General features: G+C 38.0%; 1 protein-coding gene and 1 long non-coding RNA gene across 2 annotated transcripts in view; one reads left to right on the top strand and one right to left on the bottom strand.

Moving 5' to 3' along the window:
* Positions 1 to 15,474, bottom strand: part of LOC110843321 — an 82,637-nt gene extending 67,163 nt beyond the window's left edge. Inside the window, exons 1-2 of the mRNA XM_035856991.1 lie at positions 13,758 to 15,474; positions 601 to 1,516 (exon numbers count right to left, since the gene is read on the bottom strand). Of these exons, the coding sequence (XP_035712884.1) occupies positions 601 to 745 (145 nt within the window). The 5' untranslated portion in view covers positions 746 to 1,516; positions 13,758 to 15,474. The remainder of the gene's footprint in view (positions 1 to 600; positions 1,517 to 13,757) is intronic.
* A 644-nt stretch (positions 15,475 to 16,118) lies between these two features.
* LOC118434175 lies at positions 16,119 to 21,652 on the top strand. Its single transcript, XR_004833817.1, has 4 exons — positions 16,119 to 20,441; positions 20,528 to 20,880; positions 20,941 to 21,117; positions 21,187 to 21,652. It is a non-coding gene; the product is annotated as an uncharacterized LOC118434175 (long non-coding RNA).
* The last annotated feature ends 3,700 nt before the right edge of the window (positions 21,653 to 25,352 follow it).

The following is a 25,352-nucleotide window of genomic DNA, read 5'->3' on the forward strand; positions in this document are numbered from 1 at the left end:
GCATAGTTATTGGTCCACAATGCAACATGATGGAAAGAGTTTTATGTCCAGTACTGGAAAGACAGTGGTTTAATTATGTGCATAATTAAAGGGCAATACCCCTTTAGACATGGGCTCTACCCTTCCGCCCATCCGTCCTGCTTTCGAATAGATCAGCTTTTTGCTTCCTGCTTTTTAATCAGGATAAAGGGTAATGACAGAGGTCAAGTCCACTGGATGACCTTAAAATTATTTATGTAACATGGTTATGAAACTTTGAATGACATATGTATGGGGAATCAACTTGATAGACAAGGCCTGTGCGACGGTTTGGTCCGTTAAGTTATTATAACCGGGTGTCCGAGATCAAAGGCAAAAAATTCGAAAAGTCTGGTTTTCACGGTTTTAATTATTTGCACGGATTTAAATGACTCGACAAAATTTTGACCTAAGACGAGCAAGCTTGTAACTTTCACCTCTTCGTCAGTTTAATATGGTTTATTTATAATTCCACCTTCCAGGGCTACTTTCTAGCAGATAATAGATAAATAGGCAGGCTTTTCAGCTTTGAGGATGATACAGTACGGGTAAAAGTGATAAAATCATAATTGCGGTACTTACCATGGCAGTTGGACGTGAGGGATAAAGTTATAAAAATGACGATAGTGGTAAGTACTCGGTTAGAACACTTCTTCATCGTCATCCTTGATTGATCTTGCAGTAAAAATTTGTGAAGAATCATCGATAATCCCATCAGACAAAACATTTGAAACCAGATTGGTTGCGTGGATTGTGTCAGCTTTCTCTTTTTCTCCCTCTCACTCTCGATCAGGAGGAAACAACTACGTTTGAGCAGTTTGAGAAATGCCCTTTGCCTTGTAAAGTTTTAGTTCATGTACGTGTCTGTAATTTTACGCCTCTGAATTGCTGTTTTTTGATATAGTTTTTCACTCAGTAAAGAGTGTGCAGCGCCGTTAGAAACTTTATTACTGCACCACCAAAGTAAATGGAAAGGGCAGTTTCATTTAACTATCCACTATCCTTCAAAAATATGAGGCGAGTTGGAGCACCATTGTTGGTTCGCATGTGTGTACGTACATATAGCTGGAACTAGACCAAATCACTTTCAAAATTATTTTTGGTGAGTAACGATCCAAAAAAAGTTGTTTTCTTGTTTCTACTATGACGTTGTGAACAGTTGTATTGGGATTGTAAGCCAAAAAGAGGTCAGTTGGATCTGGACATGAATATCTGGTTGTTGCTGAAGCATTGACATTAATGAATGAAATATGATTGAAATTGAGTTTATAGGGTTGACGAGGATGTGGATTTCCAAGATATTCGCTGACTGAGTTTGAAGAGCAAATTCACCAAAGAAGGGATTACAGTTTATCTTTGTATGCGTCTGTTCTAGTCACCGGATTACCGTGAATTGGTCGTTTCTTGATGTGGCAAATTCTGCATTTCTTTAAGTGTCCACTAGAGTTTTATGGTTATTGCCGTCCAGCTGCTCGTTGGGTGTCCAATTCCACGAAACCTGCAATTTATAGAACAGTGTTTTATAACCGCTCCAAAATCATTAGTTTCACAACAGTCGATTAAATTAAAACACATTAGGTATATATGTAGTATATTTTGTGTATAAGCTGATTTTTCCACTCTCCTTCGCTTAATGTACATATTTAATATGCATATTATGTATAATGTACATACTATCGAATAGCTAACTAGACCATAGTTATGTTTCGCTTCTTGATATTCACTGATCTCATTGATATTTCACGTCACATCAGGGTCAAATGTGACGATGCGCTTTGGCGAGTGGTGGAAGGTATACAGATATATACATCAATATACCAATGTATACATCCATATACACATGAAAATTATTATTGAATATTATCATTTACTTTATCCGTTGACAATTATGCTCTTTGTACAATATGCACCACAAAAAACGTATGCAAGTGATGAATAATTCCTGTTGCAACCTCTGATAAAAACTCGATGGCAGTATTTAAATATTTAATTTCATGTTGCAGAGTAACATTTAGTAATAAACTATTTAATAACTGTTTATGATGATTAATGTCGCAAATTTCGGAGTTCATCCAACTCTGCAGTTGCGCAAAATGCATATGTAATTAAGTAAATGGATATATGTACACCTAATGCTAGAAGACCATCACGGTGCATGGGGTTCGCTTTTATGGTGTGGTCAAACCGTATAAGTAAGTGAGGTTACATCAAACATCAAAGGAACTGTGATGCCCACTTGAAATTGGATGAAAACTCAAGAGTTATCTATACCATGGAGTCCTTTATTTAAGGAGCATTATCCAACGTCTGAACCACGGAAAGGCATCCTATTGATCAATGGAAACCTCAGTCACAGAGCTCAAAAATTAGCTCCACCTGGAGAATTAAAATAAAGAGCTTTCCAATGTCAACTATGTATGTACACAAGCTAGTACATATAGTATGTATAGTGTACATATAGTGTGGCTGACAGTGAAAATAAGTGGTAGCTGGTCTACTTTCTAGAGTTTTTATTATATCAAACCCTACCCGTGATGTAACCACTGGGATCGGTAATAGGGAAACTTTGACAAAAAATTAGGGGGACATTAATACAATTTAGACATTTGGATCAGAAATCAGTTCTCTACTACCATCGTCAATTCTGATAGCTTTGTGGCATAATCGGAACCAATATATTTTTGATGGATGTAATAAATATAAGAATATAGATCACATCACTTCACCAAGTTCTTAGTCTGCCCCGTCCAATTATTCTCAAGATAAGCGAGAGGGATCTGATGTCACTTCATCCACTGTATGTAGGCTAAGACGACGAGATGATTATGCTCTGTTTGCCTCAACCGGAGACAGCGAGAAAGGATTAAGGAAACTGCGGACTGGAATTTGCAATGAACATCAAGTGCTTTTGATGCTGATGTTGGTGGGTTTGGGCTCCGTTTGGGCTCCGTATACCACCGCTTGCACTCCCAAAATGCATACTCGAGGAAAACTCTGCATACACCAAAGTGTAGATCTGGATAACAAATAATCTTCTGCGATCCTACTTTTACTAGTCCAAAATCCATTTCAAAAGCGGAAACCATTAATTTGGTTTGGTTTTGGCCTCTTCAGATTTATCTCGTTCACTCCAAGAGTTTTCTCCGTTCTGCAATATCTAAGTGCCATTTTCGTGTCACTCCGCACTGTGGCTTAACGACGCCTTTTTCGCCAACTTCACAACTCCGCTCCCTACACGTCACATAAATGAATAAAGACATGAGAGTTGTAAAGGAAGAGATAATTCAATGGGGCTCAGTTTTAAAGAAATTTTTTAAATTCAAATTTTTAATCTTTTAATAGAAGAAGCACCAATTGATGGTCATTTTGGGAGTGTTAATTTTTGATGGCACACACCTTAATTTTAGTAAATATTGACGTCCAACAGATTACTCGCCTTACAAATGCATCTTTGTGCTGACCTACTTGAGTGTAATTGTATTAAAGCAATATTTTCCACATTTACACAAGAGTATCCTTCCTGATACATATGCGTTTACAGGCACTTTGTGTTTATAATGTGTGTGTATCTAGAGACAGGAAATGCTGGCTGTTAGTTTGGATAATAGCATTCACTACATAATTCTAATAGAGTCTGATGAGTAGTTTCAAAACTTTGAACTAGTCCTTCTAACCCTGGTGATGTACAGTCCAGTTGTGCAGAACATTGTCAAAGTTGTACTTGTTTGCTCAGCTTGGAGCTTTGAACTACTTACTTTGTTCATTGCATTCCTATTATTTCCAGTCACTCGATACAACTTCAATCCCAAGTTGGGCCCTATTCTATTATTCCTCTGATGTTGAGTGAGTGAAAGTTGAATCTCTGGGTTCGCTGGCAGTAACCAAGCACATACCTCAGATTAAATTAGATTGAGTGGTTTTCTTGATCAATAAATTGAATGTGGCTGCTCTGCCATAGAGATCCAATGGGGGACCAGTGTGAGGTCAAGCTGATTTGGCACCGTCGTGTTTGCGATTACCATCCGCAACCCCTATTCTGGCAGCCTCACCATTGGACAGCACAGATACATCTAACTCCACTCAGATCAGAAAGATTACACGGATTGATGCTGGCTGACGTGCTGAATAATATTTATTTACAAACACTGATCATAGTATTTTGCAATTTAGTCGATGAAATTGAGAAGTACAACTCGTGCGTCAAAAATAGAATTTAATCGTATATGTGTTTTCATACATATTTAGTATTCGCACACAAACACTCATGACGAAATGTACACATGCACAGGTTACCAAATCTCATGTGTATCTGAGGTGTATCTATCTTAAAAGAAATTCAAATGTAAGGTGAAAGCAAAATTGGTAACTGATAATGAACGCAATTACATCTGTAAGACTACGATTGAGACAGTAGCGAATTGACTTGGATAAAAAAGAAACATGTTGCCCACAGTTAAATTTTCTTGCAGAATAAAATATAACTTTATTACTTTATAGGGCTATTGTAATCGAATGTGGTACCAGCAATATTTAAATTGGGTATGAAATATGTAGTCTAGTACATATAAAAATCCGACTGTTTTGACAACAACCGGTGTTCATTTTATAGTGTACATAATATGGTTTCAATATAAATGGCGAAATTATACAAATAAAACATGTCGGTCAAGTTTTTAGCTGTCAGAAGGAGAAAGATTTATAAACCGTGTTTTCAACCAAGTTGATCAAGTCCTTTGCCTTTTCTTAAGACTTGAGACGAGATACAACCAATTTTTCAATTTGGATTACGAATCCGAGTTTCACTCACGGCCAGAGTTTCAGAGCAGAGTCCAAGTGAGAAAGAGTGACTAAAAAGTAGGCAGGAAATAAATGGAAGACATGGCCGTGTCTTTGTCTATGTCAGCTTTTTCTAGATTCTAATCCTTAAAAGTCTACTGGTTTTTGTTTCCCGTTCTAACTTCCTTCAGGACCATCCTGCTGCTCTTCGCTCGTGTAGTCCCCATGTAATAGTCAGCCTTTTGCCTGTGCCTTCATGTGATGATCATGCCACGAACACTCCAGCCAACCGCCAACTCGAGTAACCAGGATTGAAACTAATGACCACTGATACACAAACACTTGAGTCAGCCTGGGTCAGGTTAAATGTCTCCGGCTTAAAAGGTCCGTAAGGTTTATAAGGCTTTCTCCTCCAATTTTGAACTCGCAACTTCAATCTGACACCCACACTATCTTGCGGTTAGTCCTAAATCTGGTTACTTTATAAATGTTTCTACACATACGTGTGCACATGTACATATGTACGTTACACATATGTACATACGTACAGCTCTCAACTTTATGAGAGATTCATGCTCACAGGAATCTTTCTCCATGACGGGTTTATCTACGAAGCATTTATAAACTATAGATTTTAATAAAAATAACGTGAGTTTAGAAAATATGACGTCTTAAGAAGATTTAACCAGCCGGAGGCACGCAACCCAAGCATTGTTGCTAAGACATGATAATTTATCCAACAAAGAGATTGGACAACATCCATGTGCATACACACAATACTACGTACATAAGAACATAAACTACAACTAATGATAAACTGATACAAGAGGGATCGTGACAAAGTTGCCATTTCTCACCTTTCAAAGGCTACACATTATTTTATGCTAAGCTCAAGTTGTTGAGCGGCTTTGTCAATTTTGAGAAATTACTTTCACTTTCTTGTTCCTCCTATCTCAGAAAATGGAAAATTCAAATAAGTAATCTGCACTTTCCTTCCTTCACTAAGCTCGAGCGAGGCTTTTCTCTCTCTTAACTGCACTGCACATTCGCCACTCACTCATCCATTATCCATCATGCAAAAGAGAAACGTGGAGTAAAACATAGAAAATGATAGCCTCTGGGTCAATTTCCTTACCAACAGACTGACAACGATTATGTTATGCAAAGTGATTCCATAAGCTAAAATTTGCAGACTTCGTAACAAGCTACACAACGGACGAGAAGCAGCTGCAACGAGGACGGACTCAGCCAAGCTTGGACTATATCATTCTAAATAACTCGGGCACAAAAGATGATGAGATCAGTTCAAAATAATGTTTGAAACTCTAGCCTCGTAACCGCATCGGTTGTGGTCTTGCTGCTATTTTGCTCTCTTCATTTATCATTATCATTATTTTAAGAGAGGATTCCTGAGTGTATTCCATATCAACTCAAGTGATAACGAGGGTTATGAAAATAATTACGATGACGAGGTCCTGTGTATTTAGCTCGTTTGCACTTGTATAGGTTACCATACAGTCTTAACTTACATTCGTATGTATATACACCTCTATGCCATGCATTAGATGGAATTATAGCGTATACATATATACGTATACATACATGCATATAGTCCATTATAGCCAGTAGCAGTTTGCAAAGTAAATTCCTAAGGTGTCGACAAGCTGATTAAAACTTTCAGAGCCACAGGGGATAGCAGAAGCCCATAGGTACATGCAAATATAAGTGATAAGAACTAGGCCGCCTCGTTCCTGGTGTTTACAACAATCAGCTAAAAGGTTATCTAATATGTTAAGAAATAATTGCGATGTAAACAATTGTGATGTAAGCTTTCGTGTAAAAGAATATTACTGGAAAACAAACTAGCAGCAAGTTTGCACTGTTTTTCTACAGATTTTCACATGACCTGTGGATTTGACTGAAATCTCCTTAGTTCGTTAGATAGTATTACTCCATTTAAAGTTATTTGAGCTGAAGTGAGCGTGACAAGTTGGAGAGAATTCTGACTGAGACTGAAGATTTCCCATTTGGTTTCATTGCATTTATTACTATAAATAAAGTGAGTAAATACATAAATAAGTGGACTACCGAGTGAGATCCCCAATGATTGATTATTTATTTTTGCAAAGAAAAAGTTGGATCCAGTCTACCAAGACCAACCAACCAACAAGTGCAGAATGTATTTTAGTGACTGGACTGCATGATAATGCTGCAGACGGGAGTAGATCTACATATAGTTTTTGTGTCTGAACCTGATGTAACCTTGATCGTAAAACTTAAGTGCAAACAAGACCTAGAAAAACAGCTTAAAACTGAGACCGTCATTAACAGACATGATATTTATTTACACACACAACGCCTCCTTTGTTATACTAATAGTTCCATACCAATGAACGTCATCAACATATGTATACTACTATTAATCCTGTCCAAAAATGAAGTTGCTAGTTTCAAAAACTTGACCATAAAAATAGAAAAGTTGGTTCACCACGTTTGAAGAGACGATCGAGGACTCAGTGATAGGATTCAGTTTAGTAGCAGCAACCACTAAAAAGTTTATTTTGCAAACAGACCGGCCGACTGAAGGGGAAATAAGCTTATCCCAAATCCTTTTGATTGACACGGGCTCAAACTAAACGAATCTGTCGAAAAGGAGCATTCAAAAATCAAGCAGACGCACAAACTCTTTCTTTACGTAAGTGTTTCGTTAGCCTGCATATGTGGCTTGCATGCCTGCTAATACAAGTGAGGCTTGGGCGTACAACATAATAGCGAATTTGACGAATAAATGGTTCTTTCACCAAACTTTGTTCAATCTGTTTTCCGTGATATGCAACAAGGGAAAGTAAGCAGTAACGAAGCAGAGAGAAACCCGAACAAAGTGCACGAGAGTGAGAAGAACAGAAAAGAAGCCAAAAGAAAGAGGCTCGAAAAACTTGTAAAATTTTACAGGTTTTCTTCAATGCGTACTCTATTTCTGGCAGCAATGGAGTGGCTCCTTCCTTGGGCTTAGCCAGTCTCACTGGCTAACATGAAATGTCCCACTTTCTCCTGAGAGACTTGGAGCAGGATATGCCCATCGTGCTGAATGGATCGACGGGTAGGCTGTGTCCCTAGTCAGTGAGTTGATGGACAATGTTATGTCAGTCCACGAGACTGGTGTTGATTTCGGCGAGAAGGGAAAGAATTTTATGGATGCGATGGAAAAAGTTTGATGCTTGGAGAAAATGCAATTCTATAAAACTCTAAAAGTTTGTTACCTTGAAACACCTCTCAGCTTTATGTCCTCTTATAGAAAACTAAACAAACCTTTGCTAACAAGATATTTAGTGTCCTTTGTTAGGTTGCTTTGAAATATTTATTTTTACTCCTGGTGTCATGTCAAGGGGAACAATGTTCTCATAGGTTATGCGCATGTACATATGTATTTTGATGAATGTGAATAAATTGCAATACAAATATTATTTAGCATGTGCCGTTCCTTTCAATTTCATCTTTTTACAGAAATAGACACTTACTTTACAAAACTGGACTTGGTGTGTTAACAAAATTAAGGCTCAGTTAATGCCCTAATTTTGGATGCAATTGTATTTCGTTGTGTTTATTGATACAAACAGGCTTTGCTTTCCTGCTTTGTCATAAAGTTATTTGTCAAAAATATGGCATATTGGGGCTCAAGGCAAGCACAATGATCCTTTGCCTTATTATTGTTTGTTGTATCGCCTTAAAATCAGCCCTGCAGACCGTTGTTTGATGTAAGTTTCTCTTTGACGCGATCATATCAAATCAAAAACCTCAAATATTTTTATGAAAAAGGACTATGCTGGCAGAATGAGTATTACATTTCCAGTCTCGCCAACAAGTCATGCTCGTTCATACAGCTCAATCCCGTATCAAATCATCATATTTCCAATGACTTTCCCATATTTACACGTATATAACCTTCTAGATTTTTATGCAGTTGCCCCTTCGCTCCGAGGTTTCTCTCGCTGCTTTGAAGACTTGTGTATAGTCATCATCACAACAAGTTTAACCAAGTTCTTTGATCTCTAGTCCCTCAGGATCTCCTGACTAGTTTTAGATCGCTGAGGAAAACCAAGAGACTGACGTATATGACGACTATGACTTTGTAAGTTTGTACTCTAATAAAATATGTACGTATTTGTATGAAAATAGCAAAACTGCAGGCGATCAATGTGTATATGTGCATGCCAGGTGAGTAGCTAACATGCATTAGCGGCGGTGATATGGAACATACTTATAAGACACAAGTCTTACATAGTCTTATAGCTCATACTACAGACATACGAACACCATTTGAAATTACATAATGATCAAGGTTCAAGGAAATTGAGCTTGAGAAAGGGTGCCACAATTTTATTACATCATTGTTACATTGGTAGATGCGTATACAAACGCTGAGGAGCTCGATTCAACGCTATGCTGACTGTGCTTGCATTTGGATATACTTGTCCAATCAAATATTAAACCTGGCAGCGGTCCTTCCCATCTTTTTGGTCCCTTTGAAGAAGGTGTTGGCAAGATTGAGGAGTGGAAAGTTGCATTCTCATGTCCTTATCATTCTGCACTTGTGCTGTCCATCTCTTCGTCACGCTGGCGTCTTTTTACGTGTTCTGCATGATTCAAGGAGTTAAAAAGCGGTAGGCAAGAAGCTCTCGAGAAAGAAACTTTTTCATACACGGAATGCTTTCATTTTCAGTCCGAGCTCACTGCAAACTGCCAAAAGCCAACCACCAAGTTGGGTATCTTATCTTGAGCAAGGTACAAATGATGTCTTTCACTAGGAGCTGATGGTGGTGTGTGAGGCAGTGGTAATCATGGGAAAGGGCAGCTCTCTAATAAGGATAAATAGGGTGCATAAGATAAGAACATGTCACTTGGATGTTAATAGGACGTGACACGGACCAACTCATTTTCTGAGCTCATCAACTCTCGGATAACGGAAGGACATCCATCTCGATTTCAGCCGTCCTTCCTTCCTTCCTACCCACACAGTGAGTGAGGATGAGGACTCCTCCACAGCGCTCCCGGTCATCTAGGGAGGTTCAACTATTTCTCCAAACTTTCCTCCTCTCTTGATGACATGACTTATGACATCTGCAATACTTTTTCCTATCACGAGCCTCCGAAACTTCATCCCACTAAGTGGACTTCTTCACCCTCGACAGGACACTGAAAAATAACTCGGTTGATAAAATCTCACGAGTAAATTTCAAGGAATGAGAAATGAGGAGGAAACCTGACTGCTTGACTTACTTACACTGATGGGAACATGTAGGGCAGGGCTTATCAATTTCAATGTAGATCCAGCAGAGAGGAAAAAATGTGGTCCAGTTCAGTACAGAAAGTTCGTTCGTTGTTCATCTCTAAAAAATTAACTAACTGTTCAACAACTTGGGTGGCTCATCACCCGACAGCACATCATTTCAAGATAAAAATTACCAAAAACATAGTAAATTGATTGCAATAAAGAAATGAATATTATTATGCCAAAGCCGCTGACAGCTCTGATTAAATCGTGCTTTTTCATCGTTTAACCACCAGTGGAAAAAGCAAAGTCAGCGGATGAATGAAGTAGAACCACTTTCCCCAAATTCGTAGTAACGCAGAGAGAGAGAGGAGAATTCATTCTGAAAAGTTTAAAACTAGTGGATAGCCAAGTTTTCTGTGAAATATCTACGCGAGTGAGTGGCAGCATAGTTTCTCTCGTGGATGGCGTGGAAAGATTTGTTTAGTGCCACTTTTATGTGCCCCTCTATAGCACTACTGGTGAAGTGATTGGCCAAGAAAGGGGTGCGGAGGTCGAATTTTTAAAATGTAAATACACAGAGATTGAGTGGAGGCAGAAAGGAAAGGAAAATGTCTGGAGCAAATTATGAATTGGAGTGTGAGTTGAAAAGATTGAAGTTCTTTAAATTAAGTATGCAAATTTACATTGCTCTCGTTTGCTGAGGTTGAGCCTGATTCTGTGGTTTGGCTTGAGAATTACCGTCCTCGGTTACGTATTGGACAAACATGATTCATAACATGTCATAATTAATGCATACGAAAGATTTTTAAGGTAATTCCCCATATTCGTCATTGTAATTCTCGAGTTTACAAGTCTTTTCTGTATTTCCATCCCTTTCAGTACTTTATATATTTATATATTTCCCTGTACTTTTATGTAATGGGAATAAACATAATTAGGTTATTCTCTCCAACCACCTTCTTGCAAAGTCCATATATTCGGGGTCTATTTTTAGCTTTCCATTCTGCTCATGTTTGCTGTCATGAAATGGTATGAGATAACAGTAACAAATTGAATTGCATTTGAGAGGGAAACCAAGCTTTGTTGTCATTGCATATGAACATTGTTAGTCAATACAATATTACGCTTCGTGATTGTCCATTGAACTCAAATGTCCGAAGTGCTCGGAATAGTCAAATTTGTAAGTGACAGGTGACACCAACAAATATTAAGCATTCAGCGTAACTGTATTTATGAAAGCAATCGCCCACACAATATCAACGGATGACTTTATGTAGGTGCATATGTATAAGCATTCGGCTGGTTTAAAATCCTGGCACTGCTGCTAACGTCTTTCAGTCTTTTGTAATTACCAATAAAATTATACACTTCTCGTAGTTACTTTCACCTTTGTACGAGGATATTTATGAGAATTTTTAGCTGACGTCACGTAGTTTGGTCTTATGGTTTCTAACGCATGGTTAGAACCGCCGTTAGAACTAAAAAACTGCAAGCAAACGATATAAGTAATCACAATGTCCTATATACATACAAGTAAATGTACGAGTTTATGCTTATGCAACTGTTGTCGTCGTAATCTGAGCGGTTTGCCGAGCACTTGGTCGGTGGCTTTATTTGAAAATGAGAACAAGGCATGAGAAACCACTTTATTAAGTGTGTTACAAGAAAGTTGTTCTGACGGGTGAAGGAATTAATGTCTCTAATTAAGCCTTGATGCTGTCCCTGATATGCACATATAGCTCAGCAAGCAGCGTTCACATCGTGTCCTAAACTTGCTTGCGTGTTGATACCTGTAAATGTCCTAATTAATCTTGTCACCGCTCACAGTGACACTCTCCGTCTTGTCACAGCAAGTTACAATCTGGTTGCAGAATGCAAACCCTTTGGTTTGTGGCTGTTCAACTTGTCTCTCAATTCAACAGTGTACACAGGCTTGGTCCAAATTCTATCATGCAGGTACAAACTTTCTCCATGCAAAGTTATTTTAAGTGCAACCGCAAATGTAATTTTTGATTGTTGTTCGTAAAATAACTGTCGGCATGACATGTCGCTTGAATGTGTGTGTAATGAATGCTAAATTGGAATACATTTTAAGAGTTAATACTTGAGCGAGCATGATCTACTTGCATACTCTACAATTCCAGTACTAAAATTTAAACAAAGAAAAATACTTTGAAAGTAGGTATCCAATTTATTTTGTGCAACCTTTTCCCGATTTAGATCCTAGAATTTCATCCAAATGAGGAAAATATGAAAATCTTTAGTATGAATATCTGTGAATGGCTGATTGTTTCGATTGAATTAGTGTGCAGTGATTAGGTCCCTTTGAAAAATTACTGCAGGCTTGATTATTTATGAGAAATTCTGACCTTCAGCTCGAAGATTTGCCACGTCGAGGAAACCCCTAAATCTAGCAATCTAGTTTTTGGTGACCAGTGTGGCTTCCAGAGGGATAGAATAAATGGGACGTTGTAAAGAAAAGTGCGGACTTCCTCCGCTTTGACTTTCTCTATTGGACTTTCACTTTCAGCAGCAGCCAAGTCAAGCAAAGCCAGCCAACCCGCATTACTCGGCTAAGTGTGAGGAAGTTTCTTTGGAAGGGAAAGTTATTCCTGAGAGGCGAATGATCAAATAAATGATAATGGTTGGAGGAAGAGAAAAAGTCTTCGTAAATTATCACCCCGCCGCCGACCCACCAGCCAAGCAAATAGAAAAGAAAGAACCGAACGAACATCCAGCAGAAAGAAATCATTAGCAGTTTTCCTTACACGAACCGAACCAAACTGTGAAAAGGGGTCAGTAGTGGTGCATGTGGAACTGGATATGGAAAAAGAAAGGCCTTGGCTCACTCACTCAGCTCGGGATGGAAATTCCGTATACGCTGAATTATAAATCTGGGAGTAACAACTTTTTCTCACTGCGAAGTCCCTGGAAAACACTTCTGTCAAAGCCTTGCAAGCTCCGTCGGATGGCCTTCTGTCAATTATTTATACAAAAAACTAAACAACAGATTTTAAACAAAACAACTTGTTACTACGATCGAGACCAACATATTATATAAGTGGGCTCTAAATATAATTGTATAATTGTGTTGCGTGCAACAGCCTTCAGACATAACATTTGAAAGAAGCAATCAAGAAAAGTGTGTAGAGTTGCGATAAGATTAAATCCCGAAAGTTGAGAAAAAGTACAGATTCGTTACAATATTTGAACTTTTAGATGAAATGGAGAATGATAATAAAAAAGGAATATGACAATAAAATTCAAATAATCGTATGTAACATGATCGAAGGCGTTTGCAATTGAGTAAAATTCACATAGAATCCAGCCTCTTGTGGTTGACCGCGTATTTGCTATAGCCAAACCAACTTGCATGCATACTTGCAAAACTCTAATTCAAGTCAAAAACGGGAGGCAGACCGTTTTTATGAACAAAGCTCTGCAGAATTTTATTTCCAGAATCCAATCCCTGTGTGCATTCATTCGATATTCTTAAAGGGTTCTCAAGTCTGAATCAATGAGAGCATTCACATATTAAATGCATCAAAGAACTTACACAAGCAAGTATAAAGTGAGACAACATTCAATGTCTAGTGGACTGAATGTGATGAGAGTCCGTATTCTGTGCATGTGTATGTGCACATCTAATACGAAAATGCCTGTAAACTCAGCATTTTATGAGGCGACTTACTTTTTCTTTCCTTTATGTCGGAGACATTTCGATGCCAAGGAGAGTTGTTTCAAAGGTTGGAGTTGGGCGCAATAATGTATTTACATTGACATACATTTGGAGTACACTCTTCACAAATTAATGATTTGAGAGAAAGTTTGGGACTCAAGTATCAATATTTCTCTCTCGTCCTATTTAATTCTTTGTTCGACTAAACGCGTATAATAGCAGTGTCAACACTCATCCGCAGCATACGAGCGTGGTGCACAGGGAGTCGCGACAGTTTACAAATTCTCACCTTTCCTGTCCCCACTCCACGCGTTGTAAACGGAATCACACGTTGCTTACGTACGACACTGGTTTCGTTGGCTGGGTGTCGAGCCTCTGGTTTTTTCTTCCACCTTGCTCACACCACCGACACGAATATTTTACACAAGAATGTTTCTCTTACTTTTGCAGTAAAAGTGATTTGAATTGCTCGCTTCTGTGGACTCTCAGTGTGATACAATTTTCATTCAATGTGGTTGCGAACGATCACACACCAGTAAATAATTTTGTCCTCTTTTCGAGCAGACTAGTTGGTACTCTGGTGCTCGCTGCTGGAGGAAATGTGGACTGGAAATTGTTGGTAGTGAAAGTGAAGTGAAATCAATAGCCTCGGGAGGTACAGGAAGGATTCGATTCTCCAAATTGACGATGGTTGTTGAAATTGCAACGTGAATTTAAAATATCGTGCTTTCCATTAGGTAACTTGGATATTGAAATAAAAGTTTGAACCTTTCCCTCTATCTCTCGCTCAGGAGCAGGCGGCTAGTCAGCTTTCTTCATGCACCAATGTTTATTTAGGGAAACTTACAGAAAATCACCCACTTCAATTTAAATCCAGATTATGCCGGTGACCGTGAAGTGAAGTTTATAGGCTATTCTGTCCAGCTGAAGGATTTATACTTTCTTCAATTCCGAGAGAGTGCATAACCAACCGAGAATGTTAATTATGTTGAAACTATTTTTAATTTATTTATGACTCATGAGCTATTACAGCAAAGTAATTAACCTTCGCTTAAAATTCAAATTTTCTAATTTGGAATCAGAACGACTTAACTGTATATTTACCCTGGCGTTAAATGTTTTTTTAAATCCAAGGACTTGTGTACTGTTATTTGTTTGTAAAAATAATTAACGTCACTGGTTGATAATAATTATAATTAGAGAAATTGTCTTCATCAGATGGGTTTCGTAATAAGAAATATGTTCATTAGAACCACTCCTGCACTCACGTTGAATTTGAGTATATTATGCTCGCCACTTTTCTTTAAAGTTATTGCGGTACTTTCACTTTTCATATGCACTATCGTACATCTTATCTCAGATGGTGACACGAGTGCACTTTTCTTGGGAGTGATAATGACTATTTCTCACCTAACGGATAGTGAATGTAATGAAATCAACACTCTATTATTCTGTGAAATTTTCCTGCGACTTTGAGGTTACGATATCCGGCAAGGAAGGATTGACAGTTGCGGATTTACTAGTCGAGAATCAAACGCTGTGAAAATGTGAGAATCGGATGTGATGGAACAGAACAGTACGTGATGAAATCCCCGAACGAACTGAGTTAGGGGGCAATTCAGCCTGTGAGAAAAGTGAGACTTTCTCCCTTCTTTCCCAGCCGTAACTCGCCTAACTTGTTCTCTTTCCCAGGGAGCGTATGATTTCCCAGTCTGCTCCTTTGCAGCGTTGAGAGAATTGGAGGACTCGGCAGGACAGGACACACGTACGTACCACATTTGGATGAAGGCTTACATTGGGGAAGCAGGCACCACGGGTTCTCGCGTTGGCTGGGCTGGGGTGAACATGCGCTGCCTTGTCAATTTCCAGCGATAGTCAACCCCGACTTTCTTTCTTCTCTCCACTGTCGATGTTTGCACATTTGCCGTTTCACTCAAATATTGTCATGATACAATTTCTACCGCTTGCTGAGCTATAATAGTATCCTTCTTCCCCAATATTATATAAATAAAAAATGCACTTTCACCTTCGGTACAGCTCTGTTTAGCCCGAACCAGGACTTATTAAATAGTTATAAAGTTCCCATTCATGTGTGAGTATCAAATTTTCCGATGATCTTAATTTTTTATTTGGCTACTTGGTTCAAAATGCTCACGTCATCATTTAAATCATTTTTCACAAGTTCATGCGGCTCATATTTTGAGTTAAATGCAACACCTTTAAAAAAAATTGACATAGTTGGACCCCCGGCTAAGTAAATGTCAAGTTGAATTTATTCATTCTTCGCGTGCCAACGGTCTCATATGACGAAAATCGGTCAACGCGTTCCTAATTTATGGATAAAGGACAGACAGCCGTGACGAGTACATCAGCTCCGGCTAAAGAAATCCACTGCAAATTCAATAAATTGGAAAGTTGTTTTTAAGGAATAATCCGAATGCAGATGTGTATTATGTAAGTTTTCAATGAAATGGTGAGTCCACTGTAGAAAAAACAAGAGTATATTGTGTGAGAACTGGAGCATAATAAAAGCAAACCTATGTAGGTTCCTATGTGGCGGGGTGGACAGGAAGCCAGTTTAATGAACATGCACCTACGCGATAATAAGCCCATCATGGGCATGATGGAGACGAATGTGGAGTTGGACGACGACAGATTGGAGTGAAGGAGACAACAAGGACGTGATGTACCCACCGTATTCGTCCCTAAATCAGATCAGACGACGCATCAATTCAATCCGATCTGCGGAGGATCAGTCTGCATGAACCTGTCGCCCGCTGGATGCGAGGCACGAATGGGCTCCTGCTGCCTAATCCCAACGGCAAATTATGCATGATTCCGAATTGGAATTTAGATTGTCCAAATCTAGATATGTATGTGTATCTCGCTGCCTGTATTAATATTTATTGTTGATGACCTGGCGAGATCAAAGATGACAAAATGCCAAATGCCGCGATGTGAAATCCATCAAATGTTAATAATTGCAGGTTTTAATGAATTCAGGCGTATCATACGTACGAGTTCTTCTCCGAACTGCCGCCGCCGCGCATTACTGCCATGCACACACGGAGGAATCCTCTTGCCAATAACGCAGAGTAATTACTAGGAGCACTTCCAACTGCGCTAAATAATGTATCCCCAATCCCCAACTTATATATGTACCTTGCCAATTTTGAAAATTCCGAGTCTATTCGAATTTGTGTAAATCCATGAATGAGGTTTTGCGAATCTGCTAACTACTTATTCAGACTGAATAGGAAAACTTTTTCCTGTAACATTCGATTTTGCTAGCCCCATTAGTTTGTGGCAGTTTTTCGGTAGCAGATATAAAAGATGGTGCCCTTGTTAGCATCAACAAAATTGAGAGCGAAGCAATAAACCTATCATTATCGTAACAAGGAAAAGTTCGACGTCGTCTTCTTAATAGAATGAGCAGATGTTTTTTCAAAGTAAAACCATAACTTTTGTGATTCTTGGTTGCCAAATGATCATCACAATCTCTAATTTGAGAGATTTATTTCATTTCTAGCTAAAACTTGAGAAAAGGCAAAGATTAGTGGAATAAATGGATTGATTGGTAGGTATCACATTTATGATTCAGTCTTCATACTCCCGTCAGAACTTTAGTCTCACTTTCAAATTCCCAGGATGATGTGCAAAATAAGGTGGCTCTCCAAATCTCAATCAAGTTTGGTCATTACAGTCCACCAGCCAAGAAAGAGAGAAACAGAGTGGGGAATAAGGTGGTAGGAGCAGGGGAATGTTTATGATATGGCATAAGTATCTATAAACGATTATCATCATGGTGTCCTTAATTACATCCTAGACAGAAGGGAAGAAATGCTAAACGGTGTAATGTGCTGTTAGCAAGGCCGGGGTCCTTTAGATTACTTTGCATACCGGATGGTGTGGTTGGAAGTGGTCTCCTAAGAAGAAGAAGAAGACTGGCTCTATACTTGTCATTTCATTGCCATGCAATACCACGCCACGAGCTTTCACTCAACAGCAGCGGCTCCCTACTCTCCGCAGAACCTTCAAATAACTACCATCACGTCGCATCCAACAGATAATCGTCAATCTGCAACTTTCTCCATAATGACAAAGTCTATCCACTTCCCGCAAGATATGCAGTATACACACCGCTCCTGGATACATATAACTACGTAGTAACTACTGTTTCAAGCCTGATATTTATTTGCATAAACCGTATCATCCAGTCAGGGTCATTTCTCTCTTCGGCAACATAATATTTCCTACTAGAATTAAAATTGGGACCATCAAGAAAGTTAATCCCTCAACGATTTTAATAACAATTCTGACATTTTCATTGCTGGTGTCATTTGAATAATTAAATCTGAGGAAGCTTTGCGATTTTCTTCTTATGTCGATACAATTGGCACGCCTAGTGAGTTTCTCTTCAAATTCACGAGTCCTATGCTACAATTTTAAGCAGGATTGTTGTTCTCAGAATATATGTATAGGATGTTTAGACTCGATCCGTCACCCCTGAATTTCTATTCAGCCACCTGAAACTTGTGGTAACTCGGTTAAAATATGGAAGACTGGTCCCATATCCTTTTAAATGTAAATTAAACCAGTCGTCTGAGGTCGGTGGGTGGGAGATTAGGATTTGCGACATTCCTTATCGTAATGGGTGCCCATTTCTTGCTTAAGTAGAAGTTTAATTAAAAATTAAATCAAGACCCTCCTAATTCCAGAGTGGAACTGGAATTCAAACTCCGTTAGGTGCTAGAAGAAGAACGTAGGACTTTTCTATCTAACCCGGTTAGTGGGTTAGACTCGGCCAAAACCAACGAACCACCCTCTTCGGCAACCAAGCCATGTTCCATTTTGACGAAGAGAACATAGGAAATCCCGACCGCAATGACCACTGAGATGGAGTATGGACAGTTTTATGTATTAGCACCTTTGAAGATATGCGTTGCATTAGTAAAATTGAATCTAAGATGCATGTTTAACTAAAAGCGTACGAATTCTATACATTTAGTTCGCTGTAATAACTATCAAAAGCAAGTAAAGTATTTAAAACTCATGTACAAATACTTCGCTTCATACAAAATTCGATTAATCCACTTTCTCTGACGAGTTACAGGGATATCTTTATCCCAACTTTCTCACACCTTAGCATTTGAGATTAATTAAAAGTTTTAAAATATTTTAGGATTGAATGATTCTGAATGATCAAGAGAAAGAGTTGTGAGAATTGATGGAACAAGCATATTCGTATGAATGAGCTAGTTTCCAATGGATTAGACAATCAATTGAGCTCATATGTACGTATATAATCTCAGAAAACAATATCGTATAGTGTTGTATCCGTGTTTTACTGAGGCAAAGACTTAACTGACAATGTGAAAGAAACGTTGGATGAGTATTTTTGTGTGAATCTATAGTGCAAGTGATTCTTCCTAGCGTGGCCACTTGCAAAAAGTAAATGTTAGTTGAACTACTCTTGACACAAAGCTAGCAAACCATATATATATTATCTGAGTGGGCTTTCTCTTTTGGACGCTCGGGTGATTTGGTTGGTTGTTAACTTTACTTTGTATAGGAATCCAGAAAGTTATGAGATTTATGTTGGTTCTCTCTCTAAATTCTCTCTTTGTGTTGTTGCTTCTGTTCCAGGCACATTCAAAGGGAAGTGAAAAAATCGCGTCATTTTATGAAAGAAACATTCAAAAGGAGAGAGTACAAACAAAAAGCCAACAACAAGATCAGTTCGAAATTTCTAGGAAAAACGTCTTTTGTCAAGTTTTTCCAGCTGAAGTTATATTTGCCTCAAAATTCATTCGCAGAAATGGTTTGCACAATTATAAAATTTCCAAACTAGGGTAAGATTTGCTGTGGTATAAAATAGTAAATAATACGCTGCATGTATAGATTAGAAGCTAATCTCATTGTCAGATTTCGAGCCGTTGTCTATGTCTGCATTACAAGCCGTAATTTTTACCCGAATCACGAGAATGATGGTGAAATTCCAGCTCACTCCATCCGAAAGCCATAGTTGCCGCCGAAAAGTTCAAGGAGTTTTCGAATTGGTGGAGTAGGCGTTGAACGGTGCTGGAGAGAGGGAGACGTCTGTAGTGGACGTGAAAGTTTGTTTGTGAACGTGTCTACGAGAGCCCGGATATTGTACAAAGTAATAAAGTAATAATAGTTGATGTTGATAGGACGGCGTGACGAAGGTTTTCTCCGCAGCCCTCGTTGCACTACCCACCGATTGGATTCTTTCAACCACAAAACTAAGATTGAGATTTGGAATCGGAGGGGTTGGAAGTGGAAGATCGATTAAGATGTGTGCCTCTGATAGCAGCACCAACGCATTTTTCATATCCAGCTGAATGACAAGGAACCAATTCAATGGTGGAAGGAAACAATCGTGATATTTCATACAATGGAAAATACTCTTTTTCTTATTTACTTTTCCAACCTCTTCAACCTCTTATTGATTTAGGGTATCTTTGGAACTGTCGGCTCGGCTGCTTGTGTGGTAGGATGTGCCTTCATCGTGTCAAGATTTAACCCACTTTCTTATCTCTGTTTCAAAACATGTGCACTAAGGAGTAATGCGTTACGAATGAATGAACCACAGCCTTTGTTAGAGTTATATTAGCTATACGCACATAAATACAACTGTAATTCATGCCGAATAATGGGCGGACCAAGAAGACAAAGGTTCGTCATCCTCCTTTAATTACTCCTCTAATTAATTATTGTCCTGAACAGGTCAGTATAATGTAGGCTCCAAATTCATATTATAGGTATGTATGCAGCGAAATGATGCTCGGCTTATCCTCCAAACGTGAAAATTCTTACGAGTAAATTGTATTTTCACATAATTCGGGTGACTAAATGAATTAATGCGTGCTGGGGATGGAAACGCTGAAAGGATAATGCTGATAATGATACCACATTTATAAAAAGCCTTAATAATTTGGCAAGTTCAATAAACATCATGTGCAATAATTGCACTTGTAGGCATATGTGTATATATATATGTAGGACAATAATTTATCTGTCTCAGACTCATCCGTTCATTTTCTTTATAAGGAAGACAAGGAACCCATATTTTTGCAAATCTCCAAAAAATTATGAAGAATCCGAAAGCAACCAAGTATGCAAAATGGACTATTAAAATTTTTCTCTTTCTCACGAGCTCATAATAAATTCTCAGTTTCAGCCTCTTCCTTCGTGCTCACATTTTCTCGCACTCAAGAAAATCTGAAATCTCGCAGTTTTACAACACAAGCTCTCGTCCCATCTCATCCTATTTCATGCACGAAAAAAGAAAAAGCTTTGTGTTCCAGAACTGGATGACCGACATGAACATAATTCTTCCTCTAGCTAAAAGGTGAGCAGTGGAAAACTCTAATTTTTAAACAATTTTCAAGTACTCGCAGCCTGTTTGTTTCCTACATAGATACGACCATGCAATTCCGAGGAAGCAGGATTGCACTATGATATTCCTCCTCGTCATCTGGGAGAAAACAAGTCATTCCTATCAAATGAAAGTTGGGAGGAATGGAGGCAACAAGCATTAGTTATCTGTTTCACTCTCTGCACGTGGCAGAAACATAAGGGAAACATCCATCAACAAAAAAGCTCACTTTGTTTTGCTGAGAATGGAATTCTCGGAGCCTCGCGCATTGTTTTGGATACACAAGCTAATGTTTTACTTTTGTCTACACATTGTATTGCATTGATGTGAGCTTGTTTTACAATGAAAACGTTATTGTGGTTCTTCAGTTTCACAATACTTTTCATCATCAAATTATTATATGATACCTCGTTTGTTGTAATGTACACCTGGATCTACATATGCAGAACATACAGCGGGATATGAAAAACTGGTCATACGATTGTTGTATGCAAATTCCGAATGATAACAATTACAAGTAAATAGAGAAAGAAAAATCTGAATCTCTAAATATAACGAGGAATTGATGGTGGGTTTGGGAATGTACGTATAGAGAGGGCAGATTCCTGTGTAAATATGTCATACAAATATGTCATTTAGTGAGACAAACGTCTAAAGTTGGATATATTAGTACGAACGCTGGTTGTTTACCGTCATATTGTTGTTATGTAAGTTATCCTTTCCTCTGAATGCATTGTTCCGTGACAGGACAAACAGACCGACTAGTTTGTATGCCTGCCTGCCTGTCTGAATAAAGCCGACCAACCTCATAATCATGCTGAAATACAGCAATTTAATTTGCTCTTTGGCAAAGCGAAATTTGAATAACCTTCAAACCTGGAATTATTTAGAATTTCAAATGAATAACTTGACAGTTATATCAATGGTTACGACTCGCGTCAATGGTTCTGCAAGTCTTTGTCGACAACAAGACCTTGTTATTTACTTTTATTTAATAATATAAATCAATTGTAAAATGTGACACTAATTGAACACCCCACATCGTACTTAAAAATTCAATAAAGCTTGTGCAAAATTTTTTCCAATATATTGCACGTTTTTATGTAAGTGTGTATCTGCATACATGTAATGTGCTTGTTAATAACCATCCAAATTAGTAAGAACATATTGATTATTATAACCACGATTGCTTATCATGGAATCCATGAAACGATGATACCGATGTTAAAAGATGAATAATAAAGAAGGAAATCAAAATACGACTTTCACATAATCATTATTTGATTATATTTGTATATAATGTTATGCACACCAATCACAATTAATCACATCTACATATGTATCACATATTTACATACATAAATGCATACATGCATACAATACCGTACCAAACAGAACTTTTTTCATATTCACCCAAGTGAAAAAGCTGGTAAATTATTAATACTTTAAAGATCCAAGTAAATTAAGAGGGGTTCGTAGTCACTTCATCAAATTCTAATTATTGAAAGTCTGAGACCATACAAAGATAATTGGTTTTAGTCCTTAATTAAAAGACCGGAGTGAAAGTCAAAGCGGAGCGAACAATGAGCATGCCAGGCAGATCATATTATTCTCTATTTTCATTTCCGATTGTGGGCCTCAGTAAACAAATATGTTGACTTGCCCAAGGTTGCTTCCCCTTTGATCTGAGATTTAGCCTATGATTGTTGTAAACCAACCCGGTTCACTGCAAATAAGAAGTTAAGTCGGCCAGAAGTCAATCTTGTGCAAGAAATTATAAACCATAGCCTAGATAAATGAATGTACTATTAGACAGATCCTGTCAAATATGGAGCTAAAATAATAACATAAAATGATGTTTATTAAATATTTGTTTATGGATCCGACAGGTAATAAAACATCAAGTATACGTTTTAGACGGCAGAATAGTTTTTTGAATTATGCAAGTCTTCCATCTGACCTAATTTTTAAACTAAAAGCTACGCAGAAAATCGCGTGGATCACTATTTTATGGTGTAATAAAAATTAAGCGTGCGAAATATTTTTTTATATACAATTTAGTCTGCTGGTCATCTACAGATATGTGTACACTATGTATGTATAATTAATTTAGCACAAACAAAATGTAATAAGCATGCATGTACCGAATGTTGCATTATGACTTGCACTGGGTTTCTTTTGAAGAATTCCATAGCTGGTTTGCATATGTTCGTATTCATTTTAAAATGCAATATAACAGAAAGGATAGCAATTGAAACCGTATTGTGACAAGTGTTGCAGAGGATGGTCCAAGGTGACTGTGCCATTTATTGTGCAATGCTATTATCGCAATGTTGCATTGGGCATTCACAAAAGCCGATACGCATTATTAGCTATTTTACTTATCCCACCCACATCTCGGGTATTTGTTTCACTGCTGTTTCATTTATAAATTAGAAACAAAGAATCCATTTCCTCGGTCTCAAAGCACTTTCATCGTTCTAAACGAGAAAAAGAAATCGACCAAAGTTTCCGCTACCATCAATCAAAGGTTAAAAGGTTTCGGATAGAAGATTCACTTTGTTTGTTTTATCCAAGAGCTGTCGGAAACATATTTTTTCTCAAGGATCGACTTCCTATCCAAGATAGTCATTATTTCACGAACGTCTGCTGAGCAACATAAAAAATCAATGGCGTCTTTCACTACATTATTCTCTACATGTCGCAAGTCACGTTTGGAAACACGGTCCAAGTGAAAAAGCTTGAATAAATAATTACGTATGTGTTTACAGGTGATTTACAGTTTGTTTTGTAACATAAACTATGTACAAGTTTCAATCGATATAGAATTAAGCGACTTGTTTTAGATTCTCTGATATACATGCAATTTAATCACTAGAAGCATTTAATATGACTCTTCACTTCTGGGCGTATCCTCCGCCTGTGGGAAAAGGAAATTCGTGGTGAACTGCATTTATGATCTTGTAACAATATTAGTTGGAGAAAGTTTAGATTGAATGTGGATCTGTGCGTAGATGGATGAAGCAATTAGTCTCAGACATGCTTCTAATTAATGTATGTTCCTCTTCGGTAGCTGGTTCCAAATTTCATTAACGTTCATACGATTCACTCTGGAACTTTCACATCATACGACTTTTAATGGTTTTACCTTGGCTGCGTAGCTCGTCCCTTCTGCGAGTCGACAAGTACACACCCTCCCAGCTTGCGTAATTATGTATATTGCCTGCCTTCAAATAGATTCGTCCAGAAAGGATTGTATCTACATTATCAGAAACATGAGTGCTTTTGCTGCATACAAAATTGAGGTCTACAACTCAACTCTTTTCGACCAACTGAATTCAAGTAACATATTCAATATGTTATTAAACGCGAATGAAAATAAAATAACCGAAAATAAACACAATTTATTTTGGTTTAGATTTAGTTTTAGTTGTAACTTTATTTAGTTATTTATAAAGCACAAAGTGTGAATGCAGTACGCAACAACAGATCAGCTTGCTTTAGTGTTTCTCCATTTTATGGATAGTGTCCAAATCTCATGAACAGTTTTTAACTTTTTTACGTATGAATTACATGAAATAATATGCTTTTTGCTCACAACTCACGTAGATGGGATCGGACGGAGGATATGAACCTATCACATTATCAGGATAATCCCCACCAACTGGGTGCAACTGGCACGAATTAAAATGTAAAACAAAATCTTGTTTCGTGCTCAACTTACGCCCTTGAATTATTATAGAGCAGAGGTTCAGGGTCAGTTCTTGCATTTAGGTGGCTAGTGACATCGGAGAATGAACCAAGGGTATACATAAGCTGATGAGAAAATCTGATCCGTCTTGGGCCAAAACGTTAGTTTCCGAAACTTGTTACTATTATTACGAGCCAGGTTTCATATATATTTTACGTAACTCTCTGAATGAGCCTAATTGGTTTTTACTTGGGATGCAGAGAAGAAAACTCCTGCAACCGTAAGCAGGGTGGAAATTTTTTGGATGCTCAGATTTGACCAATGGTTAAAGGCTCGAAATTGGGGTCCAACCTTTGAAATTAAATATTGAACCATGACTCACTGAAATGGGCAGGATCGATGGATATGGTGTTGGCTGGAAATTCAGGTACAACAACACGGGGAGAGGAAGAAAGAGAAGGAGAAAGTGTAACTACAATTAGATATTTTCTCTCGGATGAAACATGCCAATTACCGG

The sequence above is a fragment of the Folsomia candida genome, unplaced genomic scaffold, assembly GCF_002217175.1.
Source record: "Folsomia candida strain VU population unplaced genomic scaffold, ASM221717v1 Fcan01_Sc001, whole genome shotgun sequence".
In the NCBI taxonomy this organism is placed as follows: domain Eukaryota; kingdom Metazoa; phylum Arthropoda; class Collembola; order Entomobryomorpha; family Isotomidae; genus Folsomia; species Folsomia candida.